At 40.4% G+C, this 20,383-nt stretch overlaps 1 protein-coding gene across 1 annotated transcript; it reads left to right on the forward strand.

Moving 5' to 3' along the window:
- Positions 1-4,923: 4,923 nt before the first annotated feature.
- Positions 4,924-10,378, forward strand: LOC119915309 (TSC22 domain family protein 3-like). The gene is made up of 3 exons (XM_038734847.1): positions 4,924-5,169; positions 7,395-7,446; positions 7,937-10,378. The coding sequence occupies exons 1-3, from the start codon at positions 5,063-5,065 to the stop codon at positions 8,228-8,230; spliced, it is 453 nt and encodes a 150-aa protein (XP_038590775.1). The 5' UTR covers positions 4,924-5,062; the 3' UTR covers positions 8,231-10,378.
- Positions 10,379-20,383: the final 10,005 nt, after the last annotated feature.

Raw genomic sequence — 20,383 nt, forward strand, 5'->3', positions numbered from 1 at the left:
GGTACCTTTAGAAAATACCATCGCTTTTTCAACATCTATTAATGAAATTTCTATAAATGCTTACTCATGGTGGGAATTGTTGGAGCACACACACAACTGTAAGGACATCATTTTGAATGATTACTCCTTCCTGACCTGATCTCAAACTGAACAAGCCCTTTTAGGTGCAGGGAGATTTAATGGATGGATATCATACCTCAAGTCTCAAAGATGGCACTGTATGAAGCAACATTTATCCTGTCCATTTTATCTTGGAAACTTTGCTGACACTTGATCTTTTATTTTTCCAGGAAAAGTTTGCTGAGCGCCTCTTTTTCAGCATCTTGCTTCACACTCAGTCAGTTAAAGGCATTCACACCTGGGAGATGCCTAATATATCCATTGGCGTCTACTGTTCGCCATCAAATCCCTTCTGGGCACAGCAGAGGGTCACATGCCGCTAATAGCACCCGAATAGTTGGTGGAAGAAGGGGGGGAGCGTTACACATTTCACCTCGAACTCAATTTCAAACAGTTGACCTTCTGTCCACAAAGCAATTTTCTAATCTTCAAGATATCTTCTAGGTGTAGTTGTCAAGTCATGACCCAAGCTCTGCGAAAGCCAGACATAAGTACGTGGGCCTGTGTTTTTTTGCAGCATAGTGCCTAACGACATTAGTCTAACCCAAACCCTGCACTTCAGAGAGGAAACCCAAATGAGCAAGTCCTTGATCCCGTGATAAATGCTGTGCTGAATACAGAGCTCGTTAACAGTGAGGTGCCGGATTTTCCCATTAAGCCTCGGAGTGACACCATTACTGTTAACACAGTCGAGTGGGGTTTAGTCCAAATTGAGCCAACAAGTGGCACGGGCCAAAATTACCCAAAGAAAAAGTAGTGAACATGATATTGAAGCACATGGTCATTCCGAAGATCTGGTTTTAGTTGAACACTGTTTTTGCAGTGATTATGTAAAGGCTGGGGTGTACTCCTGTCCTGGATCCCCCCACTGTGTTTGCATATGGAGTTTGATAGTCACATTACACTCTGGCTCTTTATCGTTTCTTCAGGAGCAGTAGGGTGGCTCAGTGGCCATTAACATTTTCCATAACCCTTTAAAATAATGCAATGATCCGCCGTCTCCAGAATTCAGATCTTATTGTTTCCTGTAATAAGGCAGAAAGGCCTAGATTCCTTCTCATGCTCCCTGACCGTCCGGTTCATCCACGTCTGCTAGAGGTGTCCATGTCTTAAGGGGACATACGCAGAGCAAGATGTTGTGTCTGGGGTTTATGTAACAGGCCAGGAGTGGGACAGTCCCTTCGGTCTGTTTACGAGGAAGCTTAGTGGCAGCACACACATTCTGTTTTGGTGATGGAAAAAAATATAACTTCCCTCTCCAGACAATAATTTTGTTTAGTCTTTCCACTGTGTCAGCAGGATCACACTTCATGTAGATGACACGTGCATCAATATACAGCATCCGAAAACTCTAGCATGCTCAGAGGCAGATATTAACATACTGTAACAATATGCAATTTTTGCCATTGTTTGGAGCTTTACACTACCATAAGGACAGAAGTGGTTGGTCAAGATTCTTTGTTTTGCGACTGTTTTAGTGCAATTTGCAAATTTAAGTCATTTCAAATGCCAAGTATTCCTCGTGTTGTGTAACTTGTTTCTCCCTTTTAACACTCAAGGTTTCTGGTTATTTGTTTGGATCGTGGCAAGCATGTTGATGGCATCTAGGTTTCTAGTTTCACTCATTCTGTTATGCAAATTATAATTTTTCTACTATGGCACAGAAAATAGAAACAACAAAAAGGGGGGAAAAATATGTGCGGTATTACAAAATTAGTCTCAAACGGTGTGAAAGATTCAGTCTAATTTGTGGCTTTTGACCGTTTCAAACAATCTTCCTCAGTTTTCCCAGTTTTTATGGAATTGTGCTGTAATAGTAGTAGTTTGTTTTCTTTAAGGAATTGTCTATGTTGGCTTAAAAGTTGAGATTTTTCCATCTTTCAGTTTGAAGTTTAAGAAATATTTAGCCGAGTCGTTGATTAATTGATCAACAAAAAAATTATCTGCCACATTTGTAACGATTGATTAATCGTCGTTTTTCAAGTGCAAATTCCAAAAAAATGCTGCTTATGTTTTCTTCCATGTCCGAATCCAATGCTTGTCTTTATCACATATGATGGTAGACTAAATATCTTTTTTTGTATTGGACTGTTAGTCCGAGTAAACAAGCACATGGGTTCTGGGAAATTATAATGGAAAACTAGATTACTTTACGACGTGTTTTATATATTTGTGTGTGTATGTATGTGTGTGTGTGTGTATATGTGTATATGTGTATATATATATATATATATATATATATATATATATATATATGTGTATTATATATATATATATATATATATATATAGTGTATATATATATGTATATGTATATATATATATATAAATATAATATATATATAATGTTTCTCTGGACAACAGGATGTGTGTGCTGTCATAATTTAATTTATCTAACTAGAGAAGTAAACATGAGGGGCTCACAGTTCTCCATAGAGAACGCCCTCTTTCAAAAATACTGGACTCTTTGTCTTCAGAGAGGGTGATCATTAGTTTGGCTGTTGAGGGGCTGGCTTGGTTGGTTGCTTGGCCATGCAGTTATTTTGACCTCCTCAGTAAGTCAAATTGAGAAGCCACTCGTTTATAGCTTTTGGCTGACACTACAGGGGGGAGATAGTGACCAAAAGTTTCACTTGCTAGATCACAACTATAAAATTTCGGAGCCGTGATGACAGAATCCTTGTGGCCGTTGAATGATTTTTTTTTTGTCTCGTTAACAGAAATAATGAGAGGTAATATTATGAAACAACACGCTCATTTTTGAGCCAGCTTGTAAAATGTACTGATGAAATGGAAGCGCCTGGTAGATTTCTGCCAAGAAGGTGAATGTGATCATTTAGGTAAGACATGACTAAACTCCTCTCGCCTGAACCCCTCTCGCCTGAAGCTGTTCTGTGCATTTTTACAGAAGTTTTTGTGTCCCAACTAGTCAGAACCTCTGCTGACACCATCTGGTGTAACAGCCGAACTGCATCTTTCAAAACCAACGACATAAGCTGGGCTAAAACAGATCTCTGCATCTGGAAGAGGAAAAACAGTGAGTCGTCAGTGAGCACACCCCTCTGTTGTTACAGCCTCCACCCTCCAGCTATTGTTTTGAAATACACTTGCCAAAGGGGGCGGAGGAAGGGGTGGTGGAGGTGGGGGGGTTATCACCAAAAGGCTAAGGTCTAATTTATTCAGCTGCCTCCCCCCACAGTGAGTGTTTGTATGCTTTGCAATGGGGACGTGTGCCGATGCATCTGTGCCCTCCTAATGGACAACACATTCAATTTCTGACGCTATAAAACATCATGTGATAAACCCGGAGAAATGGAGGAGACTGCCCTTTGCTCTCCTGTGACGTAGAGCCACCCATAAAGTCACTGTCATTTTTACATTGTTCTCCTGAGCAGCTTTGCAAGTGTGTAGCGGAAATGCTGATGATGGGGGGGGGGGGGAGCTCACATCAGCTGGTATCAAACAAAAAGCTTTGTGGTTACAGGACTGCTATGATAGCTAGTCCTCAGTGAAACACTTGACCGTGTTGTCACAGCGGGATGGTGGCTCTGACACAGATGTCTCGGTTTAGAAGCGCTGGTCTCTGGGCCGGAGGTGTCCAGAGTTGGAATGTGCTGCCTTGTGGTCCTGGAGACTTTGTTTGGGGGAGGGAGGGTGCACTGCTTCAGACTGCAGGGAAGGAAGGCCCATGTTGAGGTTAACGCAGCAAGTGGTCCTTACATAAACCCACCACATGTCTTCCTCCTTGAATAAAATGTACAGTTTGCTTTGTTTTCCTTGGACACCGAATGACAACAGATTAGTTTAGGGTTTTTTTCCCTCCTCTCTTCTGTCTCTAACATTTCTTATAACTCCTTTAGGCCAAATCTCCTGGTCACTTGACAATCAAATTTGATCCAACCTGCCTGTTTTTTTTTTATTTTATTTTATTTTTTATTACTGATAAAAACACATTCCAGGTAAAGCTCGTGGACATTCTTCTCTCTCACTGTCCAAGATGTGGAAGTGCTCGCTTCAAAGGGAGGAATTTCTTTTCCCCGTGTTGTTTATCGGCCTTTAGATCAAGCAACCGAGTGAGTCGCTTGTTCAGGAATGCAGCTCATTTGCCCCGCTGTCAGCACATCCGTGTGGATGTGTCATATTGTACATCATGTCCAAACTGCAGTCCAGCCTTTTTTTTTCTTTTTTTTTAGATCCTCTGTAATTTGACAACTATTCAAATGAGAAGAAAAATGAGCTGACATTTTTAAAGTCCTACTTTGCCTCACATGTTTTGTTCTTTGCATTGCCCTGGGAAAGGGAGGGAGAGGAGGAGGACTGTAGACATGTGGGACGCTGCATGTTGAACTCCAGTACTTACAAAGCACATGAATTCACCAAGTGGATTCAATGTGTCTTGCTTTGGTGTTTCATTTCACTGATATTAGCTTAATGCGACCAATAAAGACATACAGCATTCTCATTTGAGTTTCTATCACTAGTATACAGTTCATGAAAGAAATGAACCAGCTAAATTAGCTTTTCACGCTTCTTTTTGATGTCTTCTACCTAGATTTTACAGGCTAACTGCTTTAAGTTGACTGAGGTGACTGAAAAACATGAGCACATGAAAACTTTTATGCAATAATTCATTTGGTTGCCAAACACACTGCCAACTCAAGAGTTGTAAAATTTTCTACTGCAGCACAAGGGGACAGGGACAACCGGACAGGTCCAGTTTTTGGCTGGCGGTGAATAATGTCACTCACTGAACTTTTCTATGAGTCGATTAGGCTGAGAGGGGAGGGAGCGGCTGAACTCCGCCCCTTTGTTTTCTCAACATGTGACCCAGCGCGGTTTTAAGACACGCTTGACTCCGACTCAAACAAAAGGCATCCGTGTTTTAACACTCAGTGGAGTTGGACACGGGAACAACTTTGGAGAAGCTTTTGAGGAACGAAAACATGCGCTGCAAAATGAGCTACAGTCTGCCCTCCTCGCCGGTCACTTCGCCGACATATTCAGGACCATATTCAGGACGTGTGGTGTCCTACAGGTCAAGATGCGCCAGGTAATGCACTTTTATATACGGTGTCTGCCATGTGTTTCTACCGTCGGATTAGTTAACTTCCATATGTACTGGTATGGTTAACTGTCTGTGTTATTGCATCTAAACGCTCCCACTCTAAACTCACTCACTCACAAGTGTTGCACTTCTTTATATGGCGGCATTTAACTCACACATGGGCAGCTGAGTGTTTTACGCCACCTCGGACATGGTAGCCATCCAATCTGTTCAATAGACATTTCCCTCTGGTTCTGTTCCGCGCATCAGCTGTTTGGCACCCAGGCCACCTTATTCTCTGTGGTTGATGGTTAGTGTTTGGTGTTTGTTGTAGTCTACGTGCTGTTGCGGGTTGCCCACCCCCTCCGCGCTGTACGTGCTCCCCAACACGCAGGGACAGTCCATGCTGGATGGAGTAAAGAAGCTCCATATGATTGATGTTGGTCACAGTGTGGTGATGAATAATGCTTACATTTGTGTAGGCCTAGACTGTTTTAAAATGAATCTATAGTACGTTTAACTGTGTTTGCTGGGGTTAGTTCACGCTTTTACGTGTTTCTGCAGTTTTCCCAAGTTGGGTGCACAAGCTACATTACAATTGCGCAAACGACACCTCTTTTATTTATCACGTGAATATATTTCACATGAATGATGTTATATTTATTTTACTGTTGTCCCGCAATAGCTGCAACGTTTGTGTATTTAAGATGGGTCGGCCCATAGTTGAGTAGTTATGTTGGTGGAGTATATCACTTCTCCATAACATGTGTTTTTCTTTGTTTTGTTTTTTTTATTATAAGTGTATCACAAATTTGTTTAAACTCATTTTAAAACGTCCTTAGATCCGGGCTGCACATCATGTTCCCTCTTCTACCCCAGATGTATGTCAGAGCACCGTCTAGCGGTATGGAAACGCGTCGATCCTTTTTCGTCTTTTTTGACATCCACATCCAAGCAGGACTGCGATTGTGCAAGACCCCATTATCTGTACAGACGGATGAAGACCCTTTGTTTGTGTTTCTTTTTTCGTGAGGTAAAGGTAAACTCTGAAACGTATTCTTTTTGACCGGATCGTGCGTAATTAAGTAAGTTGATCATCTTTTATATTAACATTGGGAGGAGTTTCTTTGGGGAGGGTTCGGAGGGATTGATACACCTGTTAACAAAGTGTGCATCAATAACCGGTGTGAGTGCTTTACATTTCGCCAGAACATACAGAGAGTAGAGAACAATGACATTTTACTAACAATGTAAACCCATCACCGATGGCGCCATCACCCGCACCGACAACACAATTCCTGCAGGAGAGGAGCCAACCCGCCCTTTCTGTAATCTGATTTCATCACTGTGGAGTCATGGACAGTCTGCGTGAGATTTGTCGGGGCTCCTGCTGCAGATATAATCAGTGAACATTTTAATGAAATGTGTTGGACAAACAGTGCTTCTTTGTTTTTAAATATTAGTTATTTATTATACTATAGGCTCTAATTTTTCATTATGTGTTACAGTGTGTGTATGTGATCATGCTCTGATCTGTGGAAACTTCCTCGTGGTCAAGTTTATTTTTGTAGCATAATACACAAATATATTCACTTGACATAGCACAAAAGTCAGTGGAAATATAAGGTGGGATTGTTCGGTAGGTTGGTTGGCTAAACACAAGATTTTTTTTGTGTTCATCCAATTTATCAGTGCATAGTGTCTATAATGAAAGCCAAAGATGACTCAGTAAATTGACATTAGACTGAACATGGAGGGGTGGTGGGTAGGTGTAAGGTCCAGTTTGTGAAGTAGTATTGAAATGTGACTGTTTCCTACTTGCTTGTGATCACTGGAACCATTTAAAGGACCCTTTGTTATGGTCAGGAGCCGTTGACGGGCTCCACAGTGCGACTTGCATTTTCATGTAAATCTCTGGTATGGTAATTAATATAGTCTGACCTGTTTGTTTAAAATCATCCCTCTTTGCCTTTTCAACAGCATTGAACAGTGCTAATCTGACACTTCCGATCAAGTGTACTAAAAATAGTGTGTTTTGAAAAATGATTACATCTCACATCTGTTCATCCCATTCTCTGGAAGCAGGTTTGACTGTTGGATTGTTGTTTTTCCCTCTCAAGTACCAGTGAAATCCTCTGAGGTCATGTTTGGCACTCTATGGATGATATTTGTCAGTTGCTGAATGTGAAAGAGCTGATGTCAATCTAATCTTACTCTTTCTCTCTCTCCAGTGCATCCGGTGCCAGCGTCGTCGCCATCGATAACAAGATTGAGCAGGCAATGGTGAGTTTTCCACAATGTCTTAAATGTGGTTAGGTAACTTTCTCTGCAAGCACGTACAGTGACTTGTCATACAAGTTTTCCCACTGCCTAGGCTAAAGTGACACAACTATCGCAGAGACGCTAAACATGGAACTCACTTGGGAATATTTAATGTAATATCCCATGATTCCCCATAATGTTCGAGTCTTGAAAGCTTCTGCCTTTCCTGTTTCTGAGCTACAAGTTTTACTAGGAAAAAAACACACCAGAAAAGCAAACAAAACACTCAGTATTGCTCATGCAATTTGACAGACAGTTGACCTCTTGGAAAATACACTTGCATAACCCCCACAGCAAAGACACTTACATGCTAAAGGTGTTGCCAAAGCGAGAACACACCGCTTAAAGCTCTGAGATGATATTTGTCCCTTTACTTTGTTTGAGGATGGAATCTGCTGTGTTGGAAAAACTATTTTAAAACTATTTTCCTTTTTTGTGTGTTCTCTTTCAGGATTTGGTGAAGAGCCACCTGATGTATGCTGTTCGCGAGGAGGTAGAGGTGTTGAAGGAGCACATCAAGGAGCTATACGAGAGGAACTCGGTGTTGGAGCGCGAGAATGCCGTGCTGAAGTCGCTGGCCAACTCGGAGCAGCTCGGCCAGCTGTCCGGTCAGCTCAGTCAGGGCAGCAGCACAACGCCGCCGCTGCAGCAGCAACACCCACTCGTCATAAACAACAACACCCTCTTGGCTCACCATGAGGGGGGTCAGAGTGTCCCTCATCAGCCCAATATCACCTCGGCGTGAACCCCCTACCCCCCAAAAACACCCCTCCCACTGACAGGAGTGGAAGATCCTGTTAGTAAAGACAACAACTGCTACCGTCCCCTTAGCTCCTTTTAAAGTAAAAGGCTCTGCGTTCAGTATGCTCCATTTGAGGAAAAATCAACAACAGCGACATCTTTGTTTGCCACCAAGAGCCGTGCTTCAGTGAGTGCATGTTGCAGTCACCGGGCCTTCATATTATTAAGACATTTACCACCATATTCTGTCCCTCTGGTTGGCTGCAAGAAAGCTGAAAAAGGAGGAGGGGCAGGGGAACCGGTGCGCACCATAAAACTGCATGCTATTCTCGTGCAGGAGACTGGGGGCCAAAGGGCACATAGAGCTCGATTTGTTGGGGCAACAAGTGGTGGAAGAAGGCGGTGTATCCCTGTGCTGGGCCAGTGTGGTGAAAAGAGTCCTGTAACATCCAGTGAGGACTGTCCCTCCCATAATCTCCACCCCACATCACTCCAGGCCTGGAAGAGGCCAGAGAGCCGAGGGAGAAGTGGAGGAGAGGATTTGTCCTCCGTGAGTGGAGGAGGACACCGGCGGGCGCCTCGGCTCGAGTTGAGCGAGTCGAAACACAAAGCTTGTGTTGTTTTCTCAGAGCCACCGTACTTTGACATTAATCATAATACTTTTCTTTAGTTCAGTTTTAGTATTTGCATTTATTTATTTCAGGGCTGCTATTTTCATAATGTAAATGAACAATGTCATGGAGATACTTATAAAAACAAAAAAGAAACCTTTCTCTTTGGTCTTTTGGTATTTTAGAATTTGTCAGGTATTAAATTTGGTAGTTTCACGCAACAAGTAGATCTCAGTAAGTAGGCAATACGTTCCATATATTAAATTCTTCTCATGAAATAGTGCTAACACTAAAGCCGAGCTTACATTAGGTGAAATCCAGGTTGAATGTATATTTTGTAAAGTGTAAAGTATTAAGAGCGAGGAGGGTTTGTACAGGAGAACGCCTGTTAAGATGTGATGAAATGTTTCGATAAAGAAAATGATTAACTTACTTTTTGTAGACTTTTTTTTGTCAACATGAAAAACAGAAATTAACTTTTGAGGGGTCCGTTGGGTGGATGAAAAGCTGTGAAAATAGTTTGACCTACTTTATAACCAAAGACGCAAAGCTGTGTAAGTGTTTGTTTTTTTTTTCTCCCATTTTTAAATGCACACTTTTTTTTTGTTTTTTTTTCCTACTCTCCTTTTGCTAATTTTTTGTTGCTGTTTTGCATGTTCTGCATGATCTATAATCAAACCACTTTCTTACCTCATGTTTTTATCCAGCACTTATTTTTCTGTCAAGTTATCAGTCTGTGAATGATTGTGAAAGGATTAATGAAAGGAAAAAGGGAACAGTTGGCAGAGAGGCTGGAGCAAGTGGTTGAGGGTAAGAATGGGGGGGGGGACAAAACATGGAAGGTGTTTGTGTCCGATTGGGGTGAAGGGCCTTGTGCACAAAACGGTAGTCAGAAAAGGAGCCAACTTTTTGTTTTCATGTAGATGCTGTGTTGAATTACATATGCAGAGGAAAAGGTTGTTACATTGCAGATTTTAATGTATTTAATGAATGCAGCATTTATATTTCGATTGTAGTGTACCAACACTTGGCTTACAAAGAGGAAAAAAAACCAGAATACAGTATCCACAAACTAAATGGAAACTGTCAAACATCTCACACTTAAAAGCTGGAACCCAGTCGATTGTGTGTGAGCTTATTACGGGATGTCCTGTCTGTGTCACGTCTTTTGTGCCTCCTGTGCCGTCGTCTGCTTTTGTCAGGCGAGCCAGTTTCTTTCTCTGTGGCTTAGAAGTAAACCAAAATGCTTGGTAATTGTACAGTCAGACATCTTTCTACTTCTCCAGGATGGATTCTTTGATTTCTCATTCTTTTTCCCCCCCCACGTATGGGCTTATTTCTTCTGTCACTAGCGTTCTTCTCATTTATTTTTTTTTGTTTTTTTTTCTTTCGTTTGAAGGAGATGCCGTGTACATGCCAAGTGTACTGTATGAAAGAGATCACTGAGCCTTGGAGAAAATATCTTAACAATGCCCCTGTAATGTGCTGTTCAGACAATGTTAGTTTTCAGTTGGAAATAAATTACTGTTTTATTAAGAAAATGTTTTCATGTTTGTTTGTTTTTTTTTCACCGCCATTTTTAGTGGCCAGGAAAACCACTCGGTATTACACTTTATAAATAATATTCATGAATGTGGGTTTACAAAATACTGAACATTTTCCTTTAGTCACGGATAATTCCTCTTTTCTTAACATATTTTAAATTAATCAGAGAATCACAGATCACAGAAGCTAAAGTGATTGTAACATGTTTTCAGTCCATGACAATAGGCCCTTTTCACAGCAGAGACTTTATACTTAATATTAACAGTGGTTTTGTTCCATTCAAGTGTCCCTCTAAGCATTGACAGTGTGACGGTGCCAGCATGCACACTACCAGGACCCTGATACTGTAGCAGCTAAATGGATTTCAGCTATTGTTATTTTTATCATTTACACCTGAGCTGTTCGTCCTGTGACGTCAAATTGTTTTCTAGTCCCCAAAGTCCTCCTTTGGAGTTCGGATTGCTTCGTCTCCCAAGTAGGGAAAGAAAGGGTCCCATACTAAATTTAGTAGCCTGTCCTTCAAAATAAATAATCCACTGTAAAGGTATACATTGTCTGTGAGAGAACAGAAGAATTCTAAGCATCTGAACCTTTGAACTGAGAGGAAACGATCCCCAGGATACAGGCAACTGGGTCAAAGATCAAGAGTTATTCCAAGTATTTTATTAATTTCCTGGAGAACATCTGACCAAAATAAAGATATATAGATACATCAAAATATACAATACAATGCTAATCATGTTCCGTCTACAGTCTTAAATTTAGAACAATTCATTTTATAACGTTTCCCTGGGGTGCTATGAAGTCTACTGTATGTTTAATAATACATTGTGTTTCAAGAATTGTATCTAAATAAATGTTTCAGAGGTGTTAAATAGTGTAAATCATAGCACAAAAACCTTATGAAAGGAAAAATAAATCAAACAGGACAACACTAAAAGGAGAAAAACTACTCGTCCATATAAATGACTATGTGAGTAATTAGGTATCCATCTAACTCTGACCACGTCATTGTCACAATCATCTATACAAGAGCTCAAATCCTCTTCTCATTGTTCGTTAGGATGCTTGAAGGAACCATCAAACTAAAAAAACAAAGATTTTTCTTCTGAAGGAGGAATGAAAGTTGACAAGAGGCATGCGGGAAATCTTGAATGACCTCACTCATCACCGACCTGTCACTATAAACATAAAGTAGTGCTGCATACGTCTTCAGAAAGGTGTTCATTTTCAGAGCAGCCCTGGTATGTAACCACAGATTGTATATAAAAAGTATGTAACTCTATGTCCTCCATCTCCCCCTAGCTAACGTCCACTGACAACCGATGTAAATTTCACTGCTGAAAATATATCAAAATATAAAATATATCAACTGGTCTCTTTGTTTCTCTGTTTTCTTTTTTAAATAAACCGATTAAATGCCAGGATGCTCTTGTAAAATAGATTTTTAATCTCAATGTGACTTTTTCATGGTTATATAATGGTGGTAATAATAAAAAAAATATCTCTGCTTGACATCTTAAGTGTGTGTCTGTATTTTAAAGTCATGAACTTGCATTAGTCAAAACACATGGTTTTATGGAACAGTTTTTTATAATAAGTCCAATTCTTTGACGCCTTCTTCATGACACCTCTCTACTGTTTGGTGCACTAATCTCTCACTCAGAGCCTGTCTAATGTTTCTGTTCTTTTCCCTATCCAGGCATTGGCATTTGTCACTTCCTACATAAATGGTGGGCCTGGTGTCACAGATGTTCTGCATGCGTCATTCAGTATCCCCTTGTGCAAGTCTGTAGTGGTGAAGATGAAGGTGGGTAATCCACGGCTTTGGGTAATGATCATAGGGACTAAAAACAAAGTGACACAACAAAAAAATGTTGCAGCTTCAGAGAAAATCATGAAATAATCTTTGACCCTTGGTGATTTTATCAGTGAGCAGAAGAAAATACAATGGTATGGATGGCCTTACTCATTCCCACCTTCTGTCCCTTTGAATTACAGAGGCTGGTCACATTTTTAAAATTCAGTCACAATCCTACCACCTTCTTACAAGCAAAGCAAGACTTACTAACCCTACTGACCCTCTAAAAATATGTTTTCTTTCTCTCTAAAGGCCTCCATCTTCATAACTTGCATCAGTTTTATAGTACTCATTAATACATTTTTACCTGTAATCTTAGTTACAAATTGCAGTAAAATACAAAAGGTGAATAAAATGCCTCGTTAGCCCATATTGCCCTTAGACACTTCCTCTGAATTTTAGGGTCAGAGGAACTTCTGCATTTGGTCAGCAGGGCGTTGCACTTATTTGCACTTTGTAGGAAAAAAAACACGAGCTTCCCTGGAACGCTGCTTTCTATGTTTACAGGTGCCACCATGTGGATCCAATTTACTTTTGGAGTTTTACAAAGTCACATGTAATCTGATCAACTGTCTCTTAGTTCCAAATGAAGGTGGAATGGCCCTTCTGGCTTATTTTTATCCCAGTGTGTGAGCTGACTTTTGGATGGCCTTAGATTTTTTATTTAATTTATCTCAGTCGAACATTACACTCCCTGTCCAGGAAGGAAAAAACCTTGTGTTGTGTAACATGAACAAAAGAGACTTTAGATAGCTGTGACACTAGCTGATGGATTTTGTATGACATGAATTCATCCTTTAGGCTAAATAAGGCTTCTCTGACTGTGCTCTACACCACACTTATTTCTCAGTGTTGGATATGTGGTACTCGTCACGTCTGCTTGACCTTCTGAATGCAGTTTGACTTGCTTGCTGCATGTTTACAAAACTACATCATCATTTCTTTTTACTCCTCCATGATGCCAAAACATAAAAGAGCAAACTACAAAGGCTCCAACTCACACATTGTGGCAAACTGAAAACCTGGATCAACCGGCTTGCGTCACTGTGACAACTAATCCAGCTCTTCACCTACTTTCCACTCATCTTGTGTGTTCAAGCTGAGGCAGGTTCCAGCTCTGAGTCACAGAGACACGTCCAGAGTTGTGGAAATAATGGGGTGTGTTGTCCACGTCACCGTGAGCAAATACAGATCAGTAAATGCAATGAATGACAACCGAAAGCTTGAACATTTCCTCTCCCCTGTAAACTTGACAGTACACTTGTCCTGACAAGTCCTGATTCGTAAGACGTATGTAATACGTGTCAGGAGTCAGGACATATCATGTTAGCAGAATAAATTGTGTGTGTTATGCAGTGGTAGAAAGTGGCCAAGTATATTTATTCAATCGCTGTACTTAAATACAATTTTGAGGTACTTACACGTCAGTATTTTCATTTTATGCTACTTTATACTTCTACATTTCAGCAGTAAATATGGTAGTATTACTTCACTACATTTATTTGATAGATACAGTTGCTAATCACTCTTCAGATTTAAATTGCACATACAAAATCTACAATTATAGCAGTAAAATTTGTGTTAATTGGCAAAACAAAAGACCAAAATCAAAATGCTTATTACATGCTAATAATCAATAATAACAATAATACAAGGATTACATTATAAAACAACACCCTGAAATGGGTCTTTCTTCCTTATTAGTACTTTTAACAACAATACTTCTGTACTTTTACAAATGCCACAATATTTTGATATATTTTCAGAGAGTAAGGAAATAATTCAAAACATTCACTAGTCATAATTTTGCAATTCCCCTGTCTCAGCACCCACTAACTAGATGCTCAAGTGTCAAGTGTCATAGAATGTCACACAGCACAGGGGAAAGGAAGTCTTAACTAATCCAAGTGGTTTGTGTTTTTCGACAGCACTGCTCACAGTGTGTGTATGTGTGTGTGTGTGTGTGTGTTATGCGAGGACAATTACTCATCATTCAGCTAGCTGCAGCCACACCTAGCAATTGTTGGGGATTTACTGTGGAGTGTAACACACACATGACTCGCCACTGCCATCAAGTGATACAACTGATTCATGGAAACTGGAGTACATGGAATTCACAGAAAAGACTTTGGGGCCATCATGTGGGTATGATATGAAAGTGGTCCCTAAGGTGGAGGGAACAGCTAGGGGCTCTCTAACCCCAGGTTAAAGACATTATAGCAGAATTGTTGAATTCACTAGAAATAAACAGTGAATGAACAGAAGTATACTTTCTATTAGTTGAGATTTGTAAATGTGTAGACAAATCTGTAAATGCGTTCCCCGGTCCCCCAGTTTGCAGTTGGCACCTTAGCCTCTGCTCATCAGAGTATGAATTTGTGTGAATCTGGTGACTGTGATGCAGTATAAAGCGCTTTGAGTGGTTGAAAAGTACACACGATTTACCAATCAATTTTCTTGATGAAACTTGATTATTACAGCATCAACTTGAGGTCAATGAGTGTCAGTATATGTGTCAGAGTAGTGGCTGGAACCCACCTGCCAATTTTGGTGTTTCTTTGTCTTAAGGTTTTTGCTGCACCAACACTTTTAGCAGATAAAAATTATAATAAGAAATTTTCAGGGTCCAAGCAGGCAATCTTCAACTTAATGACCTCAATAACACATCGTAGCCATGAATTACTATATTGTAGTCAAGTGGGATGTTGTTGCCTGGGGATGTAGGATTCAAATCCTACATCCCTGTATCTACATTGAAGGTGGTGGTCAATCTCCCACCAGCAGGCAGACTTATCCCCACCAGAGATGAGCCCAGTGAAGTGGGAAAGGACACAGGCTTGAGACTGGACACTGGTGTTGATGGTCTGAGAGTCAGAGACATGTTTTCCCAGCTTCATGTGCTGCTGCAGGTGGAGTCAGACACGCTCAGCTGGGACAAATCCTGTCCTGTAGCAGAACTGGGATGATGGTGTTAAAAGCAGGGCTGAAATCTACAAACAGGTTCCTGAGGAGTCCAGGAGCTGCAGGATGAAGTGAAGGGCCATGTTTACTGTATCGTCTACGGACCTGTTGGCTCTGTAGGCAAACTGCAGGAGGTCCGGGAGTGGGTCTGTAAAGGATTTGACTGGTGGACTGGGGCTGATCAGTAGAGTCACGCAGGATGATGTCAGGACAGTCCCATTGTCTCTCAAAATGACAGTAGAACTGGTTCAACTCGTCAGCCAGGAGAGAGTCGTTACTGGAGTGGGGGGGCTTTTGGTTTATAGTTGGTGGTCTGTCTGAAGCCCCTCCATACAGCAGTGGCATCACTGGCAGAGAACTTGTGTTGTAGTTTCTCTGAGAACACTTGTTCAGTTTCTCGCAACACCTTGCTAAACCTGTAGCCTACTTTGACTCCCTAAACCTGGCCCTGTCTCCACTCCCAGTGCCTCTTCCTTTTCTAGCTATCTGAGCTTAGATGTGAACCATGTGAACATGGTTCGTCCTCGCAGAAGCTGATGTAGGACGTCACATCCTCTGTGAACTCATCCAGACTGTTGGTGGCAGTCCACATGGTCTATAATCTCTGTGTGGTTACTAGAAACTCTGTAGGTAGATTTGGAATTACTTCAAGTTAATGCATTCTGGGTAATGAGAGAGGACAAACTAACCAAAAAAGCTGTTCAAAAATAAAAATATCTGTATTAAATATTCTGAATCAGAGGGAAAGGGCATTTTATGGAGGAAAGAGTGGCAGCAGCACTGGGATCATTGGACAAGAAGACTACATTTATCTGACAGGTTTAGTAGTTACTTTACACAACGCATATGAAGAGTTCATAAAAAATTATGTATGAATGGTGACGGCATTTCTCACCATTTTCAGACCCCCCCCCGAAACAACCGATTAGTGGAGAAAATAATCAGAAGATTAATTCATAATGAAAGTAATCATTAGTTGCACCCTGATACAAAATAGTTTAAAATGAGCTTCACGTCGACAAAAGCAGTAAAATTCTGCTTTTACATGAATGCGTATGAGTAATACTCTCAGAATCTCAAGTCACAGGGGACATTTTTCTGCATTGAATACTTCCAATCCTCCAAGTACATTTTCCTGATTATACTTGCATACTTTTACTTAACATTTTGAGTGTAGTACCTTTACTTGTAACTGAGTATTTTTACAGTTTGCTATTTGTACTTTTACTTAAGCAAAGGATCTGAATACTTCGTCCACCACTGCACATCTCACATTATAGCTAAGCATCCATGCGGTATTTGTAAACATTGTCATGCACTATAAACTGTAGTGTACAGTGTGTGATTGTTAGTTGTAGGAAATATAAATCCGAGATTAAGGACAGGATGGAGGAAATAAAAAGGTTAGGGCTAACATAGATATCCATAATAAAGGCTAGATGTCTTACGGCGGAGTCTCTATCGTCATCACCGTCGGCCATCTTGTCACAGGCAAGCTTTCTGGCGGGCTCTGTGGTACCTAATGTAAGGTGATGTCACACTTGGCCGTGTTTTCAGGCAGGAACAGGTTTTAGGACCCAAACGCACGACACAGAGGCAGAACAGGTACAGTTTCTGAGGATTTTTTCCAGCCAACAAAACTTACAGAAGAGTCCAGAATTCACCAAAGGTAGTCCACAAACACAGGAAATCCAAACGGGCAACAGAAATCCAAAGTCCATGGAACAGAAAGCAAAGTCCAAACTATCCAGCAGATAATACTACATACAACAAACGTCAGGGATCAAGAACAGACAGGAAACAGGCAGACACATGGCAAGTTCTGTCTTTACAACAGAGCTACTGGCAGTTATTTGGGCTCTGGTGGATTGAGGACGTGAAAATAAGAGAAGCCTTAATCTGCTCTGATTCTGCAGCTGCCCAGATGGCCTTGAAAGGCGGTAAAGCAAAAGCCCGTTCTGATATCATAAGTCAAATTCTAGCCGTATTATTTAGAATTACAATGATCGGTAGCAATGTTATGTTCTGCTGGGTCCCGGGACATGCGGGAATTGAAGGAAATGAAGTAGCAGACCTTTTAGCAAAATCAAGTTTAAAGAAGTTAGAGACAGATATAAATATATCATTGGGAAGAGTGGAACTAAAAGAAAAAAGGAAATAAGCAGAGTATTGAAGGGGAACGGAAAAGATTGTGGGAAAATGAGACCAAGGGGAGACATTATTACTCTTTGCAATCTCAGGTTAAAAAAGTCAGGCACTGTTTTGGATCCAGAATAGATTCTGTTCAAATCTGTAGGTTTTGACTTGGGCATTGTGGGTTGAATCAGTCCTTATATGTCATTGGAAAGCATCCTAATGGGCTTTGTGAGTGCGGGAACTCTGAAACAGTGGAACATGTTTTGCTGAAATGTAACAAATACAATATAGAAAGGAGCTTTTTATTCAAGAGATTATCAGATTTGGGAGTTCTGTCATTCTCAGTCAAATCTATATTGGGTCAAAATGAGAACCACCACTTGATTGTCAAAGTAGTATTACAGTTCTTACACGATACAGGGCTATATATAAAATTTGAAACAATAACGTTTTCACTATAGCGACTTCCTGAGGAGGACAGTAATATGCTTAGAAGCATCTAAACTGCTGTAAATCCATATGAAGAAGAAGAGGCAGACAGAGAGACAGCAGGGAAAACAGAGAGACTAGCAGGCAGGCAGATTACCGAGGGGAGAAAAGACAAGACACAAGTTACTCAACATTAAACATCAGAATAATATAAATAACTAATACAAGCAGACAGATCACAAATAAACTAACACCAACAAGGAACATAGACAGAAGCTAAGGTAAAACAGAACTCAGATTAGACATGGGCAAAAGACAGAAGTACACAGACCAGGAGGGAACACTTAAGACATGAACTAAGGTACAGGACGAAGAACTAAGATACGAGACAAGACAGATCTTGTCACAGGCAAGCTTTCTGGCGGGCTCTGTGGTACCTAATGTAAGATGATGTCACACTTGGCCGTGTTTTCAGGCAGGAACAGGTTTTAGGACCCAAACGCACGACACAGAGGCAGAACAGGTACAGTTTCTGAGGATTTTTTCCAGCCAACAAAACTTACAGAAGAGTCCAGAATTCAACAAAGGTAGTCCACAAACACAGGAAATCCAAACGGGCAACAGAAATCCAAAGTCCATGGAACAGAAAGCAAAGTCCAAACTATAGCGACTTCCTGAGGAGGACAGTAATATGCTTAGAAGCATCTAAACTGCTGTAAATCCATATGAAGAAGAAGAGGCAGACAGAGAGACAGCAGGGAAAACAGAGAGACTAGCAGGCAGGCAGATTACCGAGGGGAGAAAAGACAAGACACAAGTTACTCAACATTAAACATCAGAATAATATAAATAACTAATACAAGCAGACAGATCACAAATAAACTAACACCAACAAGGAACATAGACAGAAGCTAAGGTAAAACAGAACTCAGATTAGACATGGGCAAAAGACAGAAGTACACAGACCAGGAGGGAACACTTAAGACAGATACTGAGGATGAGTAATTATAAAGGCTACACAGAGACTAGAGCAGAATGATCAAAAACAGATTAATTAATGAAACTGGCAGAGAACATAAATAGACACCTAGCAAACAGACAGAACTCAAGCATGATGGTACAAAAACTAATACAAGAGACTGGAACAGAACTGAAATCAGGAAAATACCTAAACACCAGCTGACAGATAATAACCAGAAAAACAATAACATCAGGTAGAGGATGCACACTAAAGGTAGCAAGCAAACAAAAACTAAGTCCAACTAACTAGGGATTCAAACTAATAAGACAGGGTGGCTAAGGGAGATAAGATAACAGAACATAGACCACGACGACTGGATACAAGACCATATACTATATAAGGGATACCTAACTGATAAATGAATAAACTCAGAACTAAACGGAACAGATGACATCTCTTTGTGGATGTGGTTGTAGTTATTAGCTGGCTAATAACAAGAAGCTGTGAGTGTGGTTGTAGTTATTAGCCTGCCAATGGACTTGTCTCAGGATGTACCTCAACCTGATGTTGTGAGTGTTTGCATGTGGAATGTCTAACAAATGAGAGCATCATGGGGTTTGTTATATTAAATCCTTTATCTTGGTGGTACCCAGAAAGGTCTATGATGGCATTAGTAGTCTAAGAGCCCAATATTATTGGTGGTATGAATAAACATGTGTGAACATTGAAACTAAACCCAAGGGTAGGCAACCTTTACAATCAAAAGAGCCATTTTTGTCCAGAGCCACAAAACATATTTTTGCCTTATAAGTGGACAAGCCTATACAATTTCTTAAATGTATGCTGTTGTGTTTTCTGTTAGAGAATTGGAGAATCTTGTATTTAGGCTCAGAATTGAAAAGTGAAGACTGAATTGTTAAAAAAGTAACTTATTAATTTCCATATTACTATTATTTATATATTTGTATATTTTGGCTTTTCAAAGGGCATTAGCCCAAGCAATTTTTTTTTGTCATTTTTTAAATCTCTGTCTTCCATGTGTATACCTCCACAGTAGTGTAGTTCTCTCTACAGGGTGGGGATTATGTATATTTGTAAAGGGGAATCTTGTACCTACTTTTTTTATTGCAAATAAATGTCACTTTTATAATAGTTTAAAAATAGAGACTTTTGTGTAATTATTCCATATTTTGTGTAGTCATTCTATATCAGAACCCCTGACATACAATCCAAATAGTCTACATGAAACTTCAGTGTTACCTTTCATTTGAGACCAGGATTATGTTTCTACACCAAGAGGTTGCCACATAGTAAGCCTTTTTTTGTCAGTATGCATTTTGAGTAACCACAAGTCCAATGGGGAGTTTCCATAGGGCATTTTAAAAAACGCATGAGCATACCTTGGCAAATAATGGTCAAAAGTACTCATATTTCATTCTATATTGATCTGCCTTTGCACACGGCTTCACAAGACCTGGTGCTAGGGCTCAGTTGTGTTTCTAAAGTCATATCAAGTGACCTAGAGGGCTGAAATGTGGTCAGTTCAGAGATGCTTGTTATCCGGCAGAAAGAAAAAACAATATTCTAGCCTCTATAACTCTGTGCCAGTACTTCACACAATTATCCTAAGAAACTACAGGATCTCAGCTTTCT

Source organism: Micropterus salmoides, unplaced genomic scaffold (genome assembly GCF_014851395.1).
Source record: "Micropterus salmoides isolate LMB-PRFRI ecotype aquatic unplaced genomic scaffold, ASM1485139v1 Ms_hic_scaffold_2050, whole genome shotgun sequence".
NCBI classification, from domain to species: domain Eukaryota; kingdom Metazoa; phylum Chordata; class Actinopteri; order Centrarchiformes; family Centrarchidae; genus Micropterus; species Micropterus salmoides.

Excerpts from the sequence above, each read along its gene's own strand:
- LOC119915309 (XM_038734847.1), top strand. The coding sequence starts at position 5,063 with ATGCGCTGCAAAATGAGCTACAGTCTGCCCTCCTCGCCGGTCACTTCG. Across the intron at positions 5,170-7,394 it reads TACAGGTCAAGATGCGCCAG|TGCATCCGGTGCCAGCGTCG; the intron begins GTAATGCACTTT and ends CTCTCTCTCCAG. Across the intron at positions 7,447-7,936 it reads ACAAGATTGAGCAGGCAATG|GATTTGGTGAAGAGCCACCT; the intron begins GTGAGTTTTCCA and ends GTTCTCTTTCAG.